The sequence below is a fragment of the Nerophis lumbriciformis genome, linkage group LG10 (genome assembly GCF_033978685.3).
Source record: "Nerophis lumbriciformis linkage group LG10, RoL_Nlum_v2.1, whole genome shotgun sequence".
NCBI lineage: Eukaryota > Metazoa > Chordata > Actinopteri > Syngnathiformes > Syngnathidae > Nerophis > Nerophis lumbriciformis.
In genome coordinates, this window is record NC_084557.2 from 49,462,030 (window position 1) to 49,486,932 (window position 24,903).

Genomic DNA, 24,903 nt, shown 5'->3' on the forward strand with positions numbered 1-24,903 from the left:
TGTGTCATGTTTAAGGCTAAAAGTAAAACATTACCAGAACATTTACAAAAAATGTTTGTCATCACTTGTGAGAATGAAGAGCATAGAAGAAAAGGTCATTTCCAACATCAGTATTCAAGGACAACTTTAAAACAAATGTGTATATCAGTGGTGGGGGTTCAACTATGGAATTGTCTTTACAATGAGATAAAAGATTGTAAAAATATATTCCAATTGAAAATAATATATAAAGACAGAACAATAAGATCATATGTACAGCCGTAAGTGTTTACATTTTGCTTTATATTTATTATTTTACTTATTTTTTTGTCTGGTTTTGTATGTGTTCTGTATCATCCCGTGAGGTGTATATTACTTTTTTTTTTTTTCCGGTTCGTACTTCATGAAGTTTTACACTTGTTGTGTTTTTTCTTTATATTTGGATGTAATTGTTGGTTTATATGATATCCATGAAGTAAGACTACGTATTATGTTGAAGGGGACAGGAAAATATAAGATTTTTCTTCATCCTGCTCCTTGTCAGGCATTGGTGTGTAAATGTATAATTGAATAATTGAGGTATAAATTGTCTATCGATCAAAGATGCACATCAATGAAGGAGTAAAATAAAAATGAAATGAAAACCATTGATGCTCTCACTGTCAGTCACATATCATTGGTCCACTTCCGCTTCCTTGTCAAAGTTCGTCAGATATAATATACAATTTTAAATAAATTGCACGACAAATAAATTGATTATGGTGGAAATATCGTTGTTCATGTGTTTATTAATCACGAATGAATTACATCTAAAAAAAATTGTTTTTTATAAAAATTAAAAAAATCGTCACACGAATAAAGTAGTTCCGGTTTGTACATGGCGTAAAGAAATAGTCCAACCAAAAGACACGAGTCAAATTATCATCTGGTTTTTACCAAGATAATGTAAAAACCCAAACTGTTTTCTAATTGTATTGATCATTTTTTAAACTCTCATTTCGTTCCTATTCAGTTGCATTTGTCAAAGTAAGGCTCGTGGCGTAGTGGGCGGAAGTGGAGCTTGTTGCGGCGGAGGGATTAAAGTCGTGAGTCTGAAAGACACGCTTCCTTTTTTCTGTGGCCGCCATAGTGAGTGGAGCTTCCCGGCGAGCCCAAACTTTATTACCCATCATGGTGAGAATTTACAGGTTTGTCAATTGTGTAACGTGTATGTCGTGTCGTCGTAACTATATCTTTTCTACGTAATTAAGTAGCATATGTACGTGCGATATATTTAAAATTGTCGGCGGTTTTTATAATGTTCAGCGCGGCAGACACGAGGAGCCATTTTGAAGCTAGTCCCTATTCACACGTGTGTCAGCATTTCGATTAGCTTGATAACGACAGCCAAATACCATCAAAATGTATGTATTATTTCCCTTGTTGCAGTCTTGTGCCGACAATTCAAGTTTATGTCACATGTTTTTAGCCATGTTTACAAGGTAAATCATTGTCTGGACGGCCTACCTACCCAGGCTAGCTAATAGTAGCTAACAGGCCTCGTTCGGTGACTTCTCGCGATAGCATCTTCATCAACGTTATTAAAAACTATGATTGCCGATGGAATAACACTGCATTCACGAGTTTGTCGTGTTTTGATCCTATTTGAGACCAGTACAATAAATAAGATTTTGTTACGAACATATATTCTGCCCACTGTGCCTCCTGGCAAATAAGAACAACACTTCCTCACGTCTGGATCACAGATTTAATTGATAGCTCAATTTAATGTCAAAGTATGTCCACCATGCTGTGGTGTCACAACATGCCAGACTGCAAAACCCTGCGTGCAGAAGCAAATCCAAATCTGTGCAAGCTCACAGCCCGAATGAATGAACCTTATGATTTGACTGTTTGGTGTTGTAACATTGATATGATTGATTGAAACTTTTATTAGTAGATTACACAGTACAGTACATTTTCCATTCAATTGACCACTAAATGGTAACACCCTAATAAGTTTTTCAACTTGTTTAAGTCGGGGTCGACTTAATCAATTCATGGTACAAATATATATACTATCATCATAATACAGTCATCACACAAGTTAATCATCAGAGTACAGGTAAAAGCCAGTAAATTAGAATATTTTGAAAAACTTGATTTATTTCAGTAATTGCATTCAAAAGGTGTAACTTGTACATTATATTTATTCATTGCACACAGACTGATGCATTCAAATGTTTATTTCATTTAATTTTGATGATTTGAAGTGGCAACAAATGAAAATCCAAAATTCCGTGTGTCACAAAATTAGAATATTACTTAAGGCTAATACAAAAAAGTGATTTTTAGAAATGTTGGCCAACTGAAAAGTATGAAAATGAAAAATATGAGCATGTACAATACTCAATACTTGGTTGGAGCTCCTTTTGCCTCAATTACTGCGTTAATGCGGCGTGGCATGGAGTCGATGAGTTTCTGGCACTGCTCAGGTGTTATGAGAGCCCAGGTTGCTCTGATAGTGGCCTTCAACTCTTCTGCGTTTTTGGGTCTGGCATTCTGCATCTTCCTTTTCACAATACCCCACAGATTTTCTATGGGGCTAAGGACAGGGGAGTTGGCGGGCCAATTTAGAACAGAAATACCATGGTCCGTAAACCAGGCACGGGTAGATTTTGCGCTGTGTGCAGGCGCCAAGTCCTGTTGGAACTTGAAATCTCCATCTCCATAGAGCAGGTCAGCAGCAAGAAGCATGAAGTGCTCTAAAACTTGCTGGTAGACGGCTGCGTTGACCCTGGATCTCAGGAAACAGAGTGGACCGACACCAGCAGATGACATGGCACCCCAAACCATCACTGATGGTGGAAACTTTACACTAGACTTCAGGCAACGTGGATCCTGTGCCTCTCCTGTCTTCCTCCAGACTCTGGGACCTCGATTTCCAAAGGAAATGCAAAATTTGCATGGTTGGGTGATGGTTTGGGGTGCCATGTCATCTGCTGGTGTCGGTCCACTCTGTTTCCTGAGATCCAGGGTCAACGCAGCCGTCTACCAGCAAGTTTTAGAGCACTTCATGCTTCCTGCTGCTGACCTGCTCTATGGAGATGGAGATTTCAAGTTCCAACAGGACTTGGCGCCTGCACACAGCGCAAAATCTACCCGTGCCTGGTTTACGGACCATGGTATTTCTGTTCTAAATTGGCCCGCCAACTCCCCTGACCTTAGCCCCATAGAAAATCTGTGGGGTATTGTGAAAAGGAAGATGCAGAATGCCAGACCCAAAAACACAGAAGAGTTGAAGGCCACTATCAGAGCAACCTGGGCTCTCATAACACCTGAGCAGTGCCAGAAACTCATCGACTCCATGCCACGCCGCATTAACGCAGTAATTGAGGCAAAAGGAGCTCCAACCAAGTATTGAGTATTGTACATACTCATATTTTTCATTTTCATACTTTTCAGTTGGCCAACATTTCTAAAAATCACTTTTTTGTATTAGCCTTACACAATATTCTAATTTTGTGACACACGGAATTTTGGATTTTCATTTGTTGCCACTTCAAATCATCAAAATTAAATGAAATAAACATTTGAATGCATCAGTCTGTGTGCAATGAATAAATATAATGTACAAGTTACACCTTTTGAATGCAATTACTGAAATAAATCAAGTTTTTCAAAATATTCTAATTTACTGGCTTTTACCTGTATATGCATTGAATTATTTACAGTCCAGGGGTGGGATGAGGAGGGTTTGGTTGATATCAGCACTTCAGTCATCAACAATTGCATCATCAGAGAAATGGGCATTGAAACAGTGTAGGTGTGACTTGGTAGGATATGCACAGCAAGCAGAGAACATAGTGAGTTCAGATTAGGGATGTCCCGATCCGATATTTGGATCGCCAAAAATTGCGTATCGGCAAGGCATGGGAGAATGCCGATCCAGATCCAGTTTTTAAAAAAAAACCCCCGGTCCGTGTTTTCCAACGCAGCTATTTAAATAATACATTCCACTTTTCTGCTGCTCCGTAATTTCCGTTCCGCATTTTCCAGCACACCTTCAACACATCCACAATTCTCACGCAGTTGCTTTTAGCTGCTGGCATTACACGACAGGCTCTTCTCACTCTTTCCTGTGTCTCCCTCTCACAGACAGCGAGCGTACCTTCTTACACACGTCACATACTGTCACGTCATACGTCACATACGTATACGTCCTCTCCCAGCAGAGAGCGAGGTAGCGGCATGGCTAACGTTAGCTGTGATGCTAGCGCAGCTGCTAAGGTGCGCGCCTGCTCAAGCGTCCTCTGCGCACGGCAAATCTATGCCACGCACAAAATCAAATAAAAAAATAAGCGCATAACAATTTTCGACACACGGACACGACGGAGACAACAGTTTTCGTCATCATTGTTCAAATATTGTAACGTCTGTCGAGACGCTTATCTCCATTCGGTGCCGCACGTCCAGACTCCACACCATCAAAATAGTATTTATCTGTATCATGAATCAATTTAAGTGGACCCCGTCTTAAACAAGTTGAAAAACTTATTTGGGTGTTACCATTTAGTGGTCAATTGTACGGAATATGTACTTCACTGTGCAACCTACTAATAAAAGTCTCAATCAATCAATCAAAACACATAGAATCATCATACTGCTGTGATTATATGCATCAAGTGTTCATTCAAGGCTAAGGCAAAATATCGAGATATATATCGTGTATCGCAATATGGCCTTAAAATATCGCAATATTAAAAAAAGGCCATGTCGCCCAGCCCTAGTTCAATGATGCCATGTCTGTTTGTCATGTATAATTTTGTCTATTTTGTGTTTATCCTTGAATAAACAGGTCAGTTTCTTGTTACCAACCATTGTGTATTATTCAAACTCCCCTAATTCAGCTGGCTAGTTGTTATCAAGAGTACTAAAACTCTTTTCAACATGATTCTGACAACTAAGTAGGCTAAATAACTTTAATACATGCTCAGATAGGCCAGTATCGGTATCGGATCGGAAATGCAAAAACAATATCGGTCTAGTTCAGATAGCATAAGAACAAGTATATACATTAGAAACACGTGATTATTTGCATTTGGCTATTTATAATCCGGGGAGGTGGGGTGTTAGTCAAGGGTTGCAGTTGGCTAGAGTTGTTTTAGTGTGGTTTCGAAGGAGGATAGAGATGCACTTTCTTTTACACCTGTTGCGGTAACATAGTGTTTTCCTCCATCCATCCATTTTCTACCGCTTGTCCCGTTCGGGGTCGCGGGGGTGCTGGAGCCTATCTCAGCTGCATTCGGGCGGAAGGCGGGGTACACCCCGGACAAGTCGCCACCTCATCACAGGGCCAACACAGATAGACAGACAACATTCACATTCACACTCTAGGGCCAATTTAGTGTTGCCAATCAACCTATCCCCAGGTACATGTCTTTGGAAGTGGGAGGAAGCTAGTGTTGTCCTGATACCAATATTTTGGCACCGGTACCAAAATGTATTCTGGTACTTTTCTAAGTAAGGGGACCACAAAATGTCATTATTGGCTTTATGTTAACAAAAAAATCTTAGGGTTCATTAAACATATGTTTCTTATTGCTAGTTTGTCTTTAAATAAAATAGTGAACATACGAGACAACTTGTCTTTTAGTAGTAAGTAAACAAACAAATACTCCTAATTAGTCTGACATATGCAGTAACATATTGTCATTTATCTTCTATTTTGTCAACATTATGAGGGACAAGTAGTAGAAAATGATTTATTAATCCACTTGTTCATTTACTGTTAATATCTGCTTACTTTCTCTTTAAACATGTTCTATCTACACTTCTGTTAAAATGTAATCACTTATTCTTATGTTTGATACTTTACATTAGTTTTGGATGATACCACAAATTTGGGTATGGATCCGATACCAAGTAGTTACAAGATCATACATTGGTCATATTCAAAGTCCTCATGTGTCCATTTACGTCTTTCCTGAGTTTATAAACATAATATACATTAAAAAAGGGAAAAAAGATTTTGTGACAAAGAATATCGATGTAATCATTGTAGTATCGACTAGATACGCCATTGCACTTGGTATCATTACAGTGGATTTTAGGTGTAGATCCACCAATGGCGTTTGTTTATATTGTAGCGTCCCTTAAGAGTTGGTGCTGCAGGGAATTCTGGGAATTTGTTCTTAAATGTTATGTTGTTGCAGTGCAAATATTATCCCAAAATGTTTGTCATTGTTTAGTCTAGTTTTACTATATGGCACATATTTATGACAGTGTTGGCATTGTTCATACAGCCACCCTTAGTGGGACATGTATGGCTGTTGAGTAAGTATGGTCTTCATTCCCTTACATGTAGTGTGTTGAACAATAGGATAATCATCTGGTTGATTAAAGAATGAGCGTAGTTGAGTCTTGTCTTTACCAGTTCTGGAGCATTAATATTCGTTGCCATGGAGACAAGGATTATAGATTTTGAAGTAATAACACCTCGCTGCGAACATACGTGTCTGCATGACGTGAGACGACGGGTGGGGCACCGGTACTTTTTAGAGGGGATAGAGTACCGAATATGATTCATTAGTACCGCGGTACTATACTAATACCGGTATACCGTACAACCCTATTGTGACATACTGTGTATAAGTCGATAAAGACGAAAGTCATCATAGTTACCGTTTTTTCTGCACTATAAGGCGCACCTTCAATGAATAGCCTATTTTGAAACTTTGTTCATATATAAGGCGCACCGCATTATAAGGCACATACAATAGACTCTACAGTAGAGGCTGGGCTTACGTTATGCATCCCGTAGTTGTGAGACCTGTTGTGGCTCAATATTGGTCCATATATAAGGCACACCGGATTATAAGGCGCACTGTCAACTTTTGAGAAAATTGGAGGTTATTAGGGTGCGCCTTATAGTGCAGAAAATACGGTACCTTTTAAGGTGTCTAGTGAAGGGCAACTCCTGGGATGTTGACTTTTTCTTTTCTAAATGTGGTCGATCTAGTTCCCGTGCTTTTAGTTAACTCTTATTAAAAACAAGCAACATAATTTGTGCACATCTACTTTTTCTTTCAGGCCTGTGCCCGACCCCTCATCTCGGTGTACTCCGAGAAAGGAGAATTTTCAGGCAAAAATGTTGTCATGCCCGCTGTGTTCAGGGCTCCCATTCGCCCGGATGTCGTGAATTTTGTGCACACCAACATGCGCAAGAACAGTCGCCAGCCCTATGCAGTCAGCAAACTGGCAGGTCAGTAAATTCAACTTATATACTTGTCTATTATAATTTATATGCTGACATTTAAATACTGCTTTGTTTTAGGCCACCAAACCAGTGCTGAGTCCTGGGGTACAGGAAGAGCTGTGGCCCGTATCCCTCGTGTGAGGGGTGGCGGTACTCACCGCTCTGGCCAGGGCGCTTTTGGAAATGTATCCTTTTTTTTTAATTATTACCCCTTAGGCAAAGTGGCAGTAACGGTCAAACTTGCAATGATGGTGTAATTTGCGTCCGACACCGCGTCCAGAGACAAAATGCCTATTGTCAAACACTGGCTCGGTCGACTGACGAACATTGTGTCTGAGCATGTTTGGAGGAAAAAATATATTTAAAAAAATCTCTGTGCTAGAAAAGACACCTTAATTTTCCCACAAGATGTGTCGTGGAGGGCGCATGTTTGCTCCCACCAAGACCTGGCGTCGTTGGCACCGCAGGGTCAACATCCCCCAGAAGCGATATGCCATCTGCTCAGCCCTGGCTGCTTCTGCAATCCCTGCACTTGTAATGTCCAAGGGTGAGCTCAGTTATATTCACATCAAATTCCTAAAATGAGGATTTGTTGAATGTTTAACTTGCCATGATGGTGTAATTTGCGTCTGACCCTGTGAACAGTGACAGTTGCCTGCTGTCATCAAGCTGTCACAGGGGGTTGATGTGTTGTGAAGTTCTGAGCAGGCTCAATTAAGGTCTTCATGGTCTTATCTGGTTGTGTTGGGATGTTGACATGATGCCATCTACAGGGCACTGTGTTGAGGAAATCCCTGAGGTCCCGCTGGTTGTTGAAGACAAAGTTGAGGGTTACAAGAAGACGAAGGAGGCTGTACTCCTGCTGAAGAAGCTCAAAGCCTGGAATGACATAAAGAAGGTAAATTAAATTTCCAAATACTTTTTCCTTACTTTGTCACTTAACTGAACCATACACAAGGGACTTGGACAAGTCTATAGAAAAACGTGTGAACCACATTTATTTGTTTAGGAGGCAGATAATTATATAAGCTATATATACCGTGTATCATTAATGTAATTTCCCTGTTAAGGTCTACGCCTCTCAGCGCATGCGTGCCGGTAAGGGTAAAATGAGAAATCGTCGGCGCATTCAACGCAAAGGGCCTTGCATCATCTACAATCAAGATTCTGGTGTCACAAAGGCCTTCAGAAATATCCCTGGTAATTTTAAATCAAAGTACCAGTAGAGTGGAGAAACAAGTTGCCTCTATTTTGAAGCCATTATCATATGTCTGATGTATGACACACAAATACTTACCAAGTCTGCGAGTAAACAGATATGATCAAATCGGTATCAATCTCACAGAGATTCCCGAGCCATTTCGAGAGATAATCTAGCCAGACACGTCATCGCTTGACAGAGGTAGGAACCACAGATCCCCTTATCACCAATGATGCAAATCATGCAGACTTTGAGAGCCAACACCGATTACTTGGAGGGAATTATGATCCAGAAACTTGTATTGTTTATCCTGAATATAAGAAGGATACGCTACAAGTTTTTGAAGCTCTGCTAAAATTGATCCAGCTGTAGTGAAACACTAAGCATCATATTCTCCCTGCAAACACCGTCTAAAAAAACGTCTAGATTTATGGCTGAATCCTCCTAATATCCAGATGAGAGGCTTTATTTATAATCTATAATAATTTTGACGAGCCAAGATGTGATGTGGGAGCAGCAGGACATCACGGCTAGCTCACAGTAAAGCAGCAGAGGGCTACTTAGCTGTTATCAATCCGTTGTCTGTGTTTGCGCTTATAATAATATCACTAATATTTGTTCAAAATTCAGGTCTCAATATGTATATAGTGTATTGGTGGCGGGGTTTTATGGGTGGAATAGAGCCCCCTCTGACGGGCATATTTGTCTGTATTTAGGACTTAAAATGCATTAAAAAGAAACCCATACAGGGTTTCCTCTTGATTGCCACTTAATACTGGGGGTGGGGGTGTGGCTAGTGGCGTGGTCAATATGACAATTTTGATTTGCAATGATGAATATATTATTTAAAAAGGCTGAACACATGTTTTGTATATTTAAAAACAGTGTTATTAGTTAATACCACTAATATGAATATTACAATTTTTGTTTATCAGAATCACAATCAGCTTTAACACAAAGAATATGACTTGTTAGACTGTGCTCTTTTTCAATGCAATTTTAATTGTTTCTGCTTATTGTACTTAGACTATACTTATGTGATGCAATTTAGTTTGCCAAATATGTAAACCGTCCTTTTGCCTTTTGCGTTAGATTTGGAAAAAAAGTGTTATTTTTCACAGTCACTGTAAAACTAACCACATTAAAGTACATTATTTGTACACACACACAGTGCACATACATGTAGGATTCACGTTAGATTAATAATATAATTTGGAATAAACTGAAAAAAGCAATACAATTAGGCAGAATGAAACTTGAGCTGTAATGCGGCTAGCTTAATGCTAACGTACAATGGACTAACTCATAGACGAGCTAACTCAAATTAGCATGGACAATCGCAGGGCACAGAGACAATCATTCACGCTAACGCGCACAGAGACAAATGTACACGCCACAAAGCGATGTTCGAAGACGCACACAGTGTAAAGTTAGATGTTGTCGGTAATGTCAAAAGACAAGAAATGCATTAATTAGCTTAAAATATCTTTCTCCAACTTTTTCTCCTTTTACTCTGTTTAGGTGTGCGACCAGTGACCAATGAAACACTATTAGGCATATAAAGTCAACTTGTTTTTCAATTCTACTGGTACTTTAAATTTTGAGCTTGAAAGAATAGTTTACTGAATATTTTTTGTTAATTTCTTGTTAAAACTCATGAATCAGGTGCATGCATGTTATATATTTGTGTTGTTTTGCAGGAATAACTCTGCAGAATGTGAACAAGCTGAACCTTCTGAGATTGGCCCCTGGCGGTCATGTTGGACGCTTCTGCATCTGGACAGAGAGTGCTTTCCGCAAGCTGGATGAACTGTATGGCACCTGGCGTAAAGCGTCCACCCTCAAAGTTGACTACAAGTAAGATTTTATTTTTTTTGCGCAAGTGTAAGCATTCTGGCAGAAAGTAGCATATTGCTATGATGAGCTTTTCTACTTCACGGTCCGTGTTTTTGAAACCTGTGATATGAATGAAGTTCTGAGTCAATTGACTGTCATATTGATAAACATGGTATTGTTCAGTCTTTACAATACTAATATATTTTTCCTAAATTAGCCTGCCAATGCACAAGATGACAAACACAGACCTGAGCAGGATTCTGAAGAGTGAGGAGGTCCAGAAAGCACTTCGTGCACCCAAGTAAGTACTGACTGAACATTTCTGACTTTTTGCGATTGCTATGATGATACTCTACTTTGGTCTGTGTTTCTGAATCCTGATATTAATTATAAGTCCTGAGCAATGAAATGATACAAGTATTCATTCATCGTTAATGGAAGAAATTAAAAGCTCATCTTCTCCCTGTAGCAAGAAGATCAACCGCAGAGTACTGAAGAAGAATCCCCTTAAGAACATTAGGGTTATGTTCAAACTGAACCCGCACGCCAAGACAGCAAGACGTCACGCCATTCTTCAGCATGACCCCAAGGTAAGAAACAACCACTCTTTGGTGTTTGGTACATTATGGGCCTGATTTACTAAAGGTTTGTGTGTATTAAAACATTTGCAAACTTGATAGCACGCGCAACGTGGAACTGATCTACTTAGCATGTGTAGAGGGGATTGCGTCTGTTAAGTGAGCTAAATAAGCCTTGTAATCCATTTTGCGTCTGTCTTCATTAATATGTAGATTACATGGTTTATAGTTTCAAGTTTTATTCACAATACCATATAACAAATACAATAGTAGTAAAATATCATCATTTTAAAGATGTTGGTACGTGAAAGGGTCCCCCAAATAAGCTAGAAGAAGCTTTTGACAGGGGGTCCAGAGGATAGAATATACATGAAATGATGGAATGATGGAACATGGTAGCAAGTACAACAACAAAAAACAAAACAAAAAACAACGCTATATGATTAACACAAGATAATAGTACTAAAGCAAGCATACACATACATACATACATTCATTCAACCATGCAAATCCCAACAGTAGTCTACCCTACATGAGGCATTAAATATACCGTATTTTCCGCACTATAAGGCGCACCGGATTATTAGCCGCACCTTCTATGAATTACATATTTCATAATTTTGTCCACCAATAAGCCGCCCCGGACTAAAAGCCGCGCCTACGCTGCGCTAAAGTGAATGTCAAAAAAACGCTGCGCTAAAGTGAATGTCAAAAAAACAGTCAGATAGTTCAGTCAAACTTTAATAATATATTGAAAACCAGCGTTCTAACAACTCTGTCCCAAAATGTACGCAAATGTGCAATCACAAACATAGTAAAATTCAAAATGGTGTAGAACAATAGCAACATAATGTTGCTCGAACGTTAATGTCACAACACACAAAATAAACATAGCGCTCACCTTCTGAAGTTATTCTTCATTCGTAAATCCTTCGAATTCTTCGTCTTCGGTGTCCGAATTGAAAAGTTGGGCGAATACGGGATCCAAAATGGCCGGTTCCGTCTCGTCGAAGTCACCGGAGTCAGTGTCACTGTTGTCCAGCAGTTCTGTGAATCCTGCCTTCCGGAAAGGTCGGACCACAGTTGTGACCGAAACTATCTGCCCAGGCATTTACGATCCACTGGCAGATGTTGGCGTATGTCGACCGGCGCTATCTGCCCGTCTTAGTGAAGGTGTGTTCGCCTTCGGAGCTGTGTGAAAAAAGCCACCCGGCCTCTTCGCGTAAACTTCCCTTAACCACTCGCTCATCTTTTCTTCATCCATCCATCCCTTCGAGTTAGCTTTTATGATGACGCCGGCTGGAAAGGTCTCTTTTGGATGGGTGGAAGTTAGCATGGCAAGCTAGAACCACAGTGAAGGATGACTTCTCATTCCCTGTGGAGCGAATATTCACCGTACGTGCTCCCGTTCCACAGTGCGGTTCAGTTGCTGTGAAATACGGTAGTAATCCGTGTGCGGATGGAGAGATTGCGTCTTTTTATGAACCGGATCGTTTTGTAGGAGCCATTTTGTGGTCTTTACAGATGTAAACAGGAAATGAAACGTACGGTGATATCCGCGCGTTTTTTCTTCTTCTTCCGGGGGCGGGTGAAGCGCTTCCTGTTCTATGGGGGCGGGTGAAGCGCTTCCTGTTCTATGGGGGCGGGTGCTTTCCTTGGCGGTTGCTTGCGTAGAAGAAGAAGCGCTTCCTGTTCTACCGGGAAAAAAGATGGCGGCTGTTTACCGAAGTTGCGAGACCGAAACTTTATGAAAATGAATCGTAATAAAGCGCACCGGGTTATTAGGCGCACTGTCAGCTTTTGAGAAAAATTGTGGTTTTTAGGTGCGCCTTATAGTGCGGAAAATACGGTAGGTGGTTAATAGATAAGTTTTTAGTTTATTTTTGAAGTTGGAGAATGGATACAGCATCTTGAGGCTCTCATTAAGCCGGTTCCAAATCTTTGGTCCCCTGCATACAACACTTCGAGCGGTACAATCCAGTAAACGATGTTTCCCTGATATCAAATCTAAGTTACGAGTGTTGTGGGCATGCTGGGGATGGTAGATAGGAACCAAGCTACAGAGCCTTAAATTCAGCCTGTAAATGACTTGATAGGTTAAACAAGCATTTTGATAAATATTGAACTCTGTCAGTCTTAAGAGATGATAATTATGGAATAGATGTCGAGTGGGGGCATTAAACTTGGACCATGACAGGGCCCGTATAATTTTCTTTTGCATAGATTCTAATTTGTGGAGGTAGGTAGGGAAGGTGTTACACCAGATGACATTACAGTAGTTTAGATGTGGTTCAAAGAGAGTTTTATATAGTGTGAGTAGAGCATAAAGAGGAAGATAATGACGAAGGTGAAAGAACAGGCCAACATATTTGGATAATTTGTTTAACAGATGGCTAATGTGACATTTGAAATTGAGGTATTCGTCAATGATGACCCCCAGGAATTTTGTGGAGTACACTCTCTGTATTTCCTGCCCATTGATGTTGATATGGCAGTGCTCAGTATTTGTCCGGTTTTTATTAGAACGAAATAGAATAAAATTTGTTTTATTTACATTAAGTGAGAGCTTATTGCATTTGAACCAGGAATCTACTTTCACAAGCTTTGAATTGACAGTTACTTGTAGATCGTGTAGGCTCCTGTGTGAGGTAAACAAATTTGTATCGTCAGCAAAAATTATTTTATGAAAAGTTTCGGAGGAGTTTACAAAATCATTTATGTATAGGATAAAAAGGAGAGGCCCCAAGATGGATCCCTGGGGAACCCCATAATTTATGGTCATACAGGGTGAATTGTGATCATTGACGCATACACATTGCTGCCTTCCGTATAGGTAAGAGCGGAACCAATCGAGAGGTACCCCTCTGACACCATAGTGATATAGTTTATACAATAAGATCTCAAAGTCTATTGTGTCAAAGGCCTTGGATAGATCCAAAAAAATGCCAATACCGCATTTTCCTTCTTCAATACAGTCATTGACCTTTTCCAAAAGGTCGAGTATAGCCATACAGGTGGTGCTTTTTTTACGAAAACCATATTGGGAGGGGACAAGGATATTTAGTTTTTCCAGAAAGCCATTCAGTCGGTTATAGACCACTTTCTCAAATATTTTTGAAAATGTTGGTAAAATTGAAATTGGCCTATAATTGTTCATATTATTTTTATCACCTGATTTAAAAATTGGGATTATTTTTATACATGCTGATCGTCAGAACGCCCACAAACTAGGAGAGGATGTAAATGTTATACAGCACGCACAATGTGATTTATCAACACATCAGTTTTATGTAGCACCTCTGAGAAGTATGTGCAAACTGACACTTGGTACTCGTGCTGCAAAGAGTCCATAGACAGAATCCTCCGTCCCATTGCAGAGTTTCCCCTAGGATTGCCAAGATACCTGTGGTGGGGGACGTAGTCACTATGGCGCCATTGTATGATTTGCACAATTGGCTATATGATTTTCTTTAAAAAGGCTCAAAAATGTATGCAGTATATACATTTCAAACAAATCTGGTAATTAGTATTAACATTTTTACATTATATCAATGTAGCTTTTTTCCCCATTCTTGCTGCTTATTGTACAACGTACTGAGAATTTTTGAATTGTCTAGAGATTTTAAGTGACTTTTTCTTTATTAAAAATGACTAGCAACAAAGCCAGCTTTTTTCTGGTGTTATAATAGAATTTACCTGTGTTTAGAACTTATGTCCCCAACGAAAAGCGAGTTGCAGCCAGCATGAAGTCACACTTGTTTGGCACTGCTGCTCCAGTTGGACTTTCTTTCTTTAAAAGCCTCCACTGTCCTCTTAATATTTGCACATTTTGTAGATCGCTGTCCGCGGGTATACCTTGTTTATATTATGTCTACATAGCACACGTGTGGATTATGCTCCAATTGAGTGCGTCATCTTCACATCAAAACATCCGGTTTCAGCTGCGCCGTTTTTGGTGGTGAAAGTAATTTTTTCGACAGCTTAATTTTAATGCTTCGCTTGTCAATAGTGCACAAATAATATATATCCATTCATATTGTAACGACCTGCTGGTGGTGATTTATGTTCGTGTGGTTTTGGTTTTGATAATTTTTCCCATGATCTCAAACACAGAAGCATGGAGACGTAAGTGTTTGCACGGGAGAAAAAACCTGTTGGAATTGGGCCAGCTTTTACTATAACATTCGCAGGTTAAAATAGCAAGCGTCTGACTTTTTCTGGAGGCTACAATGCATTAATTAGTTTTCATGTAAAACCCTTATTTTTAAGGAGTGGGGCTATGATTTTACTGTGGCGGTGCACCACATTCAGTTACATTATAGCGAAACCCTACACGGTCTGTTAGGAAAAAACGTTAAAACATATTGCCTACTGAACACCCTTTTTTATAATTTTATAACTGCATGCAAGGTGATTTAAGGGGCTTATTAAATTAATACGTTTTGGTGTTTGCTGGTGTTTTTTAATGGTTTGTTTTTTTACTCATAACATATCAAATACATTTTAAAATATGCATTTTTGCATCTTGAGCTCAGTAAGTGCGGCCCCTCTCCCAGTAGCACACCTTCAGCGATTTTAAATAAAATAAATAGTAGGTTCCCATTTAGATGCATTTTGGACTGTCTAAAATGCCTATAAAAAGGGATACATGCATCTTTAAAAACTGCACACGCCACAGGTAGGAGCATGATAAATGTGTGTGTGTGTGGTACGCGCACAATCCTAATTTTATATAAAGCTGTCCGCAAGACGCTTTAATTGTACACAATGTTAGAGCATATGCAACACGCCCAATAATAGTACTTGCAATTTTATAGATTGCATGTGCTGTTTAGCGTGTGGTATTAGGATCTTAGTAAATCCGGCCTTACGGCTTTATCCAACTGAAATTGTTTGTTCCCTACAGATCAAGGCAAAAATGCTGAAACCTAAGAAGAAGCCTGGAAAGAAAGGAGCACCTAAGAAAATCAAGGCATAAATTTATACTTGCTGACTGGAGTTCATTAAGAAAATAAATAATTGGTTTCAAGTCAGAGGAGTTGGGCCTTTCATTCACATTGTTCAGCTTGTATTCTGGGGTTGAACTCCTGGCATTGAGATTTAACACCAGTCAGGAGTATTCCTAAATGAACATAAGGTATGTGCTTAATGTTTCCACCTACTCATAATAAATAGTACCCAAATGTTGGCGTGGTTAAAGGCACTTGCAAGTGGTAGACTACTTCAGTTGACCCTTTCTGTATCTGTCTCAAAAGAACTTGGAAAGAGCTCAAGATTCAAAGGTGAACTACCTGGCATGAGTACTGACTTTCATGATGGTCATTGATCCCATTGTAACTTTTTTTAACAGGCATCACTCTGCAAAACAAGAACCAATTGATCCCACATGATACTTGCCCATATCATTAAGCCTACTGCTTTATTAAAGCCAACTACAAGTGAGTGAATTTTTTTTCAGACGGTAGGATTACTGTCTCATGAGTTAAGATAGTTCACCAATCAGTGTATCTGACACCTGTATAAATGAACTTCTGAGTCTTAAAGGAGATTTTTGCCTATCATTCACAATCATGAGAGACAAGAACAAGTCTTTTTCTTTTTTAGGATTATAAAGATAAACGCTTGCAAGATGTGGCTAGTGGGAATGTCAACAAAACAGTGATTGTACTGACACTTCTACTTGCTGCTCTCTGTTCAACAACTCACTGTTCGAGTTAGTCCAACTGTAGCCATCTCACTTTGTTCCCTCGGAAACTCTGTTTAGTCTTCTTTACTTGGCGCACCATTGATTCGTTAATGTTAAATTCTCTCGCTGCTGCTGTATTCCCGTGTTCTACTGCGTGGCTGATCGCCTTGAGTTTAAACTGCGTCGTAAGCGTGTCTCTTAATAGGAGCCATTTTTGGGTCTTTACGTAAAGTTTAGGTCTCGCAACTACGGCAAGCAGCCGACAACTTCCTTTTTCCCCCCGTAGAAGAAGCGCGGGGAAAAATGAAGTCGGATTGTAAGCGATAGGCAGAATTCCAAAAAAAAATTGCAGTTCCTCTTTAAGACACCATGGTTATGAAGTTTGACCAGTTCAACTTGCAATTTGTCACATTCCAGCCTGTCTGTGCACAAAATGACCAACCTTGGAAGAATTCTTAAGCGCAAGAGGATCCAGTCTTAAAACACCAAATAAGTGCTACTAATTTAGTTTGCATGTTTGCTTTGTAGTTAAGCCAACTGATGATACTCCACTTCTGGTCCGTGTTTCTGAATCCTGATCTTTTGGAAGTCCTGAGCAATGCCATAGCCTGCACTAAAGCTGAATTGGTGTTGCAAGATGTCACTAAGTGCCGTTTTCTTCTTACTAGATCAACCTTGGAAGAATTCTGAAGCGCAAGAGGATCCAGTCTTAAAACACCAAGTAAGTGCTATTAATTTAGTTTGCATGTTTGCTTTGTAGCTAAGTCAACTGATGATACTCCACTTCTGGTCTGTGTTTCTGAATCCTGATCATATGGAAGTCCTGAGCAATGCAATAGCCGGCACTAAAGCTGAATTGGTGTTGCAAGATGTCACTAAGTGCTGTTTTGTTCTTTTTACAGCTGGATCAACAGGCCACACAGCCAGGGGAAGAATGCAACTGGAATAATGGTGTCCAAACTACGGCCCGCCAAAGTCTTCACTGCGCCCTGTGAGGCGTTACAAGTCAGAAGCTTGGCCTGCGGTGTATTTCAGTCGAATTGACTTATCTGACTTGTTTGAATTGGGAAGGTTTCACAGCCCCCATGTGGCAGTTGATGGAATTGACCACAAGTTTGTTCTCATCATATTTGGCACAGTATCAATTTATATACACAGTAGATATGACCTAATCCTAACAACTTTTCCCACTTCTGGTATAAATTAACTATAAACAACAAATAAAGTCAACACATGGTTGCATATAACACATCTAGCACCTGTGTGCTAGATGTGTCGGTAATGTCAAAAGACAAGAAATGCATTAATTAGCTTAAAATATCTTTCTCCAACTTTTTCTCCTTTTACTCTGTTTAGGTGTGCGACCAGTGACCAATGAAACACTATTAGGCATATAAAGTCAACTTGTTTTTCAATTCTACTGGTACTTTAAATTTTGAGCTTGAAAGAATAGTTTACTGAATATTTTTTGTTAATTTCTTGTTAAAACTCATGAATCAGGTGCATGCATGTTATATATTTGTGTTGTTTTGCAGGAATAACTCTGCAGAATGTGAACAAGCTGAACCTTCTGAGATTGGCCCCTGGCGGTCATGTTGGACGCTTCTGCATCTGGACAGAGAGTGCTTTCCGCAAGCTGGATGAACTGTATGGCACCTGGCGTAAAGCGTCCACCCTCAAAGTTGACTACAAGTAAGATTTTATTTTTTTTGTGCAAGTGTAAGCATTCTGGCAGAAAGTAGCATATTGCTATGATGAGCTTTTCTACTTCACGGTCCGTGTTTTTGAAACCTGTGATATGAATGAAGTTCTGAGTCAATTGACTGTCATATTGATAAACATGGTATTGTTCAGTCTTTACAATACTAATATATTTTTCCTAAATTAGCCTGCCAATGCACAAGATGACAAACACAGACCTGAGCAGGATTCTGAAGAGTGAGGAGGTCCAGAAAGCACTTCGTGCACCCAAGTAAGTACTGACTGAACATTTCTGACTTTTTGCGATTGCTATGATGATACTCTACTTTGGTCTGTGTTTCTGAATCCTGATATTAATTATAAGTCCTGAGCAATGAAATGATACAAGTATTCATTCATCGTTAATGGAAGAAATTAAAAGCTCATCTTCTCCCTGTAGCAAGAAGATCAACCGCAGAGTACTGAAGAAGAATCCCCTTAAGAACATTAGGGTTATGTTCAAACTGAACCCGCACGCCAAGACAGCAAGACGTCACGCCATTCTTCAGCATGACCCCAAGGTAAGAAACAACCACTCTTTGGTGTTTGGTACATTATGTGTATTAAAACATTTGCAAACTTGATAGCACGCGCAACGCTGATCTACTTAGCATGTGTAGAGGGGATTGCGCAATGTCTGTTAAGTGAGCTAAATAAGGCTTGTAATCCATTTTGCGTCTGTCTTCATTAATATGTAGATTACATGCTGATCGCCCACAAACTAGGAGAGGATGTAAATGTTATACAGCACGCACAATGTGATTTATCAACACATCAGTTTTATGTAGCACCTCTGAGAAGTACCGTATTTTCCGCACTATAAGGCGCACCGGATTATTAGCCGCACCTTCTATGAATTACATATTTCATAATTTTGTCCACCAATAAGCCGCCCCGGACTATAAGCCGCGCCTACGCTGCGCTAAAGTGAATGTCAAAAAAACGCTGCGCTAAAGTGAATGTCAAAAAAACAGTCAGATAGTTCAGTCAAACTTTAATAATATATTGAAAACCAGCGTTCTAACAACTCTGTCCCAAAATGTACAAATGTGCAATCACAAACATAGTAAAATTCAAAATGGTGTAGAGCAATAGCAACATACCGGTAATGTTGCTCGAACGTTAATGTCACAACACACAACACACAAAATAAACATAGCGCTCACTTTCTGAAGTTATTCTTCATTCGTACCGGTAAATCCTTCGAATTCTTCGTCTTCGGTGTCCGAATTGAAAAGTTGCGCAAGCGTGGGTTCCAAAATGGCCGGCTCCGTCTCTTCGAAGTCATCGGATTCAGTGTCGCTGTTGTTGTGCAGCAGTTCTGTGAATCCTGCCTTCCGGAAAGCTCGGACCACAGTTGTGACAGAAATATCTGCCCAGGCATTTACAATCCACTGGCAGATGTTGGCGTATGTCGTCCGGCGTTGTCTGCCCGTCTTAGTGAAGGTGTGTTCGCCTTCGGTCATCCATTTTTCCCACGCAGTTCGCAGTCGTGATTTGAATGCCCTGTTGACACCAATATCCAGCGGTTGGAGTTCTTTGGTTAATCCACCCGGAATGACGGCGAGTGTTGTATTTGTGTGCTTCACTTGTTTTTTGACACCATCTGTGATGTGGGCGCGCATAGAGTCGTATATCAACATGGACGGAGCAGCGTGAAAAAAGCCACCCGGCCTCTTCGCGTAAACTTCCCTTAACCACTCGCTCATCTTTTCTTCATCCATCCATCCCTTCGAGTTAGCTTTTATGATGACGCCGGCTGGAAAGGTCTCTTTTGGCAAGGTCTTCCTTTTGAATATCACCATGGGAGGAAGTTTCTGGCCATTAGCATGGCAAGCTAGAACCACAGTGAAGGACGACTTCTCATTCCCGGTGGTGCGAATATTCACCGTACGTGCTCCCGTTGTATCAACAGTGCGGTTCACAGGAATATCAAAAGTCAGTGGAACCTCGTCCATGTTGATAATGTTCTCTGGCCGGATCTTTTTTTCCGCTATCTTCTTTTTACAATATGCACGGAAAGTAGCCAGCTTTTCTTTAAAGTCGTTAGGCAGTTGCTGTGAAACAGTGGTCCGTGTGCGGATGGAGAGATTGCGTCTTTTCATAAACCGGAAACACCAAGAAGCACCACCTTTAAAATCATCCAGGTGAAGTTCGCTTGCTAGCGTTGTTGCCTTCATTCGAATAGTGATGGTGCTGACACTTCTGCTTGCTGCTCTCTGCTCAACAACCCACTGTTCGAGTTCGTCCTCCAACTGTTGCCATCGTGCTTTGTTCCCTCGGAAGCTCTGTTTTGTCTTCTTTACCTGGCGCAGGTCATCTTCTTGCTTCCTCCACCTACGCACCATTGATTCATTTATGTTATATTCTCTTGCTGCTGCTCTATTTCCGTGTTCTTCGGCATGACTTATTGCCTTAAGTTTAAATTCTGCGTTATAAGCGTGTCGTTTAGTAGGAGCCATTTTGTAGTCTGGTCTTTACAGATGTAGACACACAAAGGAAATGAAACGAAATATCCGCGCGCTTCTTTTTCTTCCGGGGGCGGGCGGTAGCGCTTCCTGTTCTATGGGGGCGGGTGCTTACCTTGCGGTTGCTTGCGTAGAAGAAGAAGCACTTCCTGTTCTACCGGGAAAAAAGATGGCGGCTGTTTACCGAAGTTGCGAGATCGAAACTTTATGAAAATGAATCGTAATAAAGCGCACCGGGTTATAAGGCGCACTGTTAGCTTTTGAGAAAATTTGTGGTTTTTAGGTGCGCCTTATAGTGCGGAAAATACGGTATGTGCAAACTGACACACTTGGTACTCGTGCTGCAAAGAGTCCATAGACAGAATCCTCCGTCCCATTGCAGAGTTTCCCCTAGGATTTCCAAGATACCTGTGGTGGGGGGCGTAGTCACTATGGCGCCATTGTATAATTTGCACAATTGGCTATATGATTTTCTTTTAAAAGACTCAAAAATGTATGCAGTATATACATTTCAAACAAATCTGGTAATTAGTATTAACATTTTTACATTATATCAATGTAGCTTTTTTCCCATTCTTGCTCCTTATTGTACAATGTACTTTGAGAATTTTTGAATTGTCTAGAGACTTTAAGTGACTTTTTCTTCATTAAAAATGACTAGCAAGTGTTATAATAGAATTTACCTGTGTTTAGAACTTCTGTCCCCCGATGTCCCCAACGAAAAGCGAGTTGCAGCCAGCATGAAGTCACACTTGTTTGGCACTGCTGCTCCAGTTGGACTTTCTTTCTTTAAAAGCCTCCACTGTCCTCTTAATATTTGCACATTTTGTAGATCGCTGTCTGCGGGTATACCTTGTTTATATTATGTCTACATAGCACACGTGTGGATTATGCTCCAATTGAGTGCGTCCTCTTCACATCAAAACATCCGGTTTCAGCTGCGCCGTTTTTGGTGGTGAAAATAATTTTTTCGACAACTTAAATTTGATGCTTCGCTTGTCAATAGTGCACAAATAATATATATCCATTCATATTGTAACGACCTGCTGGTGGTGATTCATGTTCTTTTGGTTTTGATAATTTTTCCCATGATCTCAAACACACAGAGGCGAAAGTTAGCACGGGAGAAAAAACCTGTTTGAATTGGGCCAGCTTTTACTATAACATTCTCAGGTTAAAATAGCAAGCGTCTGACTTTTTCTGGAGGCTACAATGCATTAATTATTCCATGTAAAACCCTTATTTTTAAGGAGTAGGGGCTATGATTTTACTGTGGCGGTGCACCACGTTCAGTTACATTATAGCGAAACCCTAACATGTCAGCATATTTACACGGTCTGTCAGGAAAAAATGTTAAAACCAATGTTCCCTCTAATTGTTCATGTGTCTGAGCAAACACAAACACTCCCTGAGCATTCAGTGGAGCACATGTGAGCAACATCACACGTGGCAATACCAGCAGCACACCTGTCTCAAACCAATCTTTTATAATAACACTCAAATGAGAGGAGTCATTTTCATGAGATTATTTTGTAATATTAGTGATTTGGCCCACTTGTAATGAAAATAAAAGAAATCTTGTTTTTCATAAGCGATGGATTAGTATTGTACAATATGTCTGGGTGGGGGTCCTGCTTTGGAAATCATTTGTACCCCTTTCAGAGATCACATTATGTTGCCCTTAAACATCCTCATGTTGCACAATGAAATGTAAGCATAGGATAAAGTGTGCATTCCTGTAACTTTCTCTAGTAACAGCATTCCATGATTAATATCAATAAATTAACATTAATAATAAATGACAGTAGAATAAGCACACGTAAGACTGAGGAGTCATAGTGTAACTGTGTGGTGTTTGACTTGTCTGACTTTTTGTGTGGCCATAAACGCACCAGTGGCTTAGTGGTATGCGTGTTAGTGACAGATGACAAGTTGGTTTTGGCCTGGTTTGTACGGCAGAAAATGACTAGTTTTTCGAGATAGAATTTTTTTACTCATGTTTTTTGTGTGGTTATGGCTGAATATAAAAAGTTTTGCTGAATAAAGTGATCGATATAATTCCTATCCTCGAAGCATCTCGTAACCCTTGTTACAATAATTGAACGGTGTTGACGAACACTGTTAAATCCGCTTGTTGTCACTGTCACTCAGAGTTGCATTGCAAAATTACACAGAATAAATGTTTAGTTTGTTTAGAATTCAGATGGGTTTGATTTTGGTGCGCGGCATATATTTGCTATGCGCAGGGGACGCTTGAGCAGTGCGCAATTGCACAGGCGCGCACCTTTAGAGGGAACGTTGGTTAAAACATATTGCCTACTGAAAACCCTTTTTTATAATTTTATAACTGCATGCAAAGTGATTTAAGGGGCTTATTAAATTAATACGTTTTGGTGTCTGCTGGTGTTTTTTAATGGTTTGTTTTGTTATTCATAACATATCAAATACATTTTAAAATATGCATTTTTGTGTCTTGAGCTCAGAAAGTGCGGCCCCTCTCCCAGTAGCACACCTTCAGCGATTTTAAATAAAATAAAAAATAGTAGGTTCCCATTTAGATGCATTTTGGACTGTCTAAAATGCCTATAAAAAGGGATACCGTACATGCATCTTTAAAAACTGCACACGCCACAGGTAGGAGCATGATAAAATTGAGTGTGCAGGAAACAATAGTATCTCCGTGTGTGTGTGTGTGTGTGTGAGTGTGTGTGAATAGTACGCGCACAATCCTCATTTTATATAAAGCTGTCCGCAAGACGCTTGAATTGTACAGTTAGAGCACATGCAACATGCCCAATAATAGTACTTGCAATTTTATAGATTGCATGTGCTGTTTAGCGTGTGGTATTAGGATCTTAGTAAATCCGGCCTTACGGCTTTATCCAACTGAAATTGTTTGTTCCCTACAGATCAAGGCAAAAATGCTGAAACCTAAGAAGAAGCCTGGAAAGAAAGGAGCACCTAAGAAAATCAAGGCATAAATTTATACTTGCTGACTGGAGTTCATTAAGAAAATAAATAATTGGTTTCAAGTCAGAGGAGTTGGGCCTTTCATTCACATTGTTCAGCTTGTATTCTGGGGTTGAACTCCTGGCATTGAGATTTAACACCAGTCAGGAGTATTCCTAAATGAACATATGGTATGTGCTTAATGTTTCCACCTACCGGTACTCATAATAAATAGTACCCAAATGTTGGCGTGGTTAAAGGCACTTGCAAGTGGTAGACTACTTCAGTTGACCCTTTCTGTATCTGTCTCAAAAGAACTTGGAAAGAGCTCAAGATTCAAAGGTGAACTACCTGGCATGAGTACTGACTTTCATGATGGTCATTGATCCCATTGTAACTTTTTTTAACAGGCATCACTCTGCAAAACAAGAACCAATTGATCCCACATGATACTTTCCCAATATCATCAAGCCTACTGCTTTATTAAAGCCAACTACAAGTGAGTTAGTTTTTCAGACGGTAAGATTACTTACTTAGTTTAAAAATAATCCACCAATCCGTGTATCTGACACCTGTATAAATGAACTTCTGAGTCTTAAGAGATTTTTGCCTATCGTTCACAATCTTTTTTAGGATTATAAATAAAACGCTTGCAAGATGTGGCTAATGGGAATGTCAACAAAACAGTGATTGTACTGACACTTCTACTTGCTGCTCTCTGTTCAACAACTCACTGTTCGAGTTTGTCCTCCAATTGTAGCCATCTCACTTTGTTCCCTCGGAAACTCTGTTTAGTCTTTTTTACTTGGCGCACCATTGATTCGTTAATGTTAAATTCTTTCGCTGCTGCTCTATTCCCGTGTTCTACTGCGTGGCTGATCGCCTTGAGTTTAAACTGCGTCGTAAGCGTGTCTCTTAATAGGAGCCATTTTTGGGTCTTTACGTAAAGTTTAGGTCTCGCAACTACGGCAAGCAGCCGACAACTTCCTTTTTCCCCCGTAGAAGAAGCGCGGGGAATAATGAAGTCGGATTGTAAGCGATAGGCAGAATTCCAAAAAAAGTGCAGTTCCTCTTTAAGACACCATGGTTATGAAGTTTGACCAGTTCAACTTGCAATTTGTCACATTCCAGCCTGTCTGTGCACAAAATGACCAACCTTGGAAGAATTCTTAAGCGCAAGAGGATCCAGTCTTAAAACACCAAATAAGTGCTACTAATTTAGTTTGCAT

General features: G+C 39.9%; 2 protein-coding genes and 6 non-coding genes across 8 annotated transcripts; all 8 read left to right on the forward strand.

The window, feature by feature from the left end:
- The first annotated feature begins 985 nt into the window (after positions 1-985).
- Positions 986-15,864, forward strand: rpl4 (ribosomal protein L4). The gene is made up of 10 exons (XM_061969481.2): positions 986-1,152; positions 7,051-7,222; positions 7,295-7,401; positions 7,625-7,763; positions 7,990-8,114; positions 8,287-8,416; positions 10,118-10,274; positions 10,471-10,554; positions 10,723-10,843; positions 15,738-15,864. Exons 1-10 carry the CDS (start codon positions 1,150-1,152, stop codon positions 15,807-15,809), a joined length of 1,110 nt encoding a protein of 369 aa, XP_061825465.1. The 5' UTR covers positions 986-1,149; the 3' UTR covers positions 15,810-15,864.
- On the forward strand, positions 7,458-7,556 carry LOC133613056 (small nucleolar RNA SNORD16). The gene has a single exon (XR_009816386.1). It is a non-coding gene; the product is annotated as a small nucleolar RNA SNORD16 (small nucleolar RNA).
- On the forward strand, positions 7,823-7,923 carry LOC133613055 (small nucleolar RNA SNORD16). Its single transcript, XR_009816385.1, has one exon. It is a non-coding gene; the product is annotated as a small nucleolar RNA SNORD16 (small nucleolar RNA).
- LOC133613050 (small nucleolar RNA SNORD18) lies at positions 10,329-10,400 on the forward strand. The gene has a single exon (XR_009816380.1). It is a non-coding gene; the product is annotated as a small nucleolar RNA SNORD18 (small nucleolar RNA).
- On the forward strand, positions 10,590-10,657 carry LOC133613054 (small nucleolar RNA SNORD18). The gene has a single exon (XR_009816384.1). It is a non-coding gene; the product is annotated as a small nucleolar RNA SNORD18 (small nucleolar RNA).
- A 2,142-nt stretch (positions 15,865-18,006) lies between the features above and the next one.
- Positions 18,007-23,761, forward strand: LOC133612249 (large ribosomal subunit protein uL4-like). The gene is made up of 4 exons (XM_061969482.1): positions 18,007-18,209; positions 18,406-18,489; positions 18,658-18,778; positions 23,635-23,761. The coding sequence occupies exons 1-4, from the start codon at positions 18,022-18,024 to the stop codon at positions 23,704-23,706; spliced, it is 465 nt and encodes a 154-aa protein (XP_061825466.1). The 5' UTR covers positions 18,007-18,021; the 3' UTR covers positions 23,707-23,761.
- LOC133613046 (small nucleolar RNA SNORD18) lies at positions 18,264-18,335 on the forward strand. Its single transcript, XR_009816376.1, has one exon. It is a non-coding gene; the product is annotated as a small nucleolar RNA SNORD18 (small nucleolar RNA).
- Positions 18,525-18,592, forward strand: LOC133613051 (small nucleolar RNA SNORD18). The gene has a single exon (XR_009816381.1). It is a non-coding gene; the product is annotated as a small nucleolar RNA SNORD18 (small nucleolar RNA).
- Positions 23,762-24,903: the final 1,142 nt, after the last annotated feature.

Excerpts from the sequence above, each read along its gene's own strand:
- LOC133612249 (XM_061969482.1), top strand. The coding sequence starts at position 18,022 with ATGCATGTTATATATTTGTGTTGTTTTGCAGGAATAACTCTGCAGAAT. Across the intron at positions 18,210-18,405 it reads ACCCTCAAAGTTGACTACAA|CCTGCCAATGCACAAGATGA; the intron begins GTAAGATTTTAT and ends TTCCTAAATTAG. Across the intron at positions 18,490-18,657 it reads AAAGCACTTCGTGCACCCAA|CAAGAAGATCAACCGCAGAG; the intron begins GTAAGTACTGAC and ends TTCTCCCTGTAG.
- rpl4 (XM_061969481.2), top strand. Across the intron at positions 10,275-10,470 it reads ACCCTCAAAGTTGACTACAA|CCTGCCAATGCACAAGATGA; the intron begins GTAAGATTTTAT and ends TTCCTAAATTAG. Across the intron at positions 10,844-15,737 it reads TTCTTCAGCATGACCCCAAG|ATCAAGGCAAAAATGCTGAA; the intron begins GTAAGAAACAAC and ends TGTTCCCTACAG.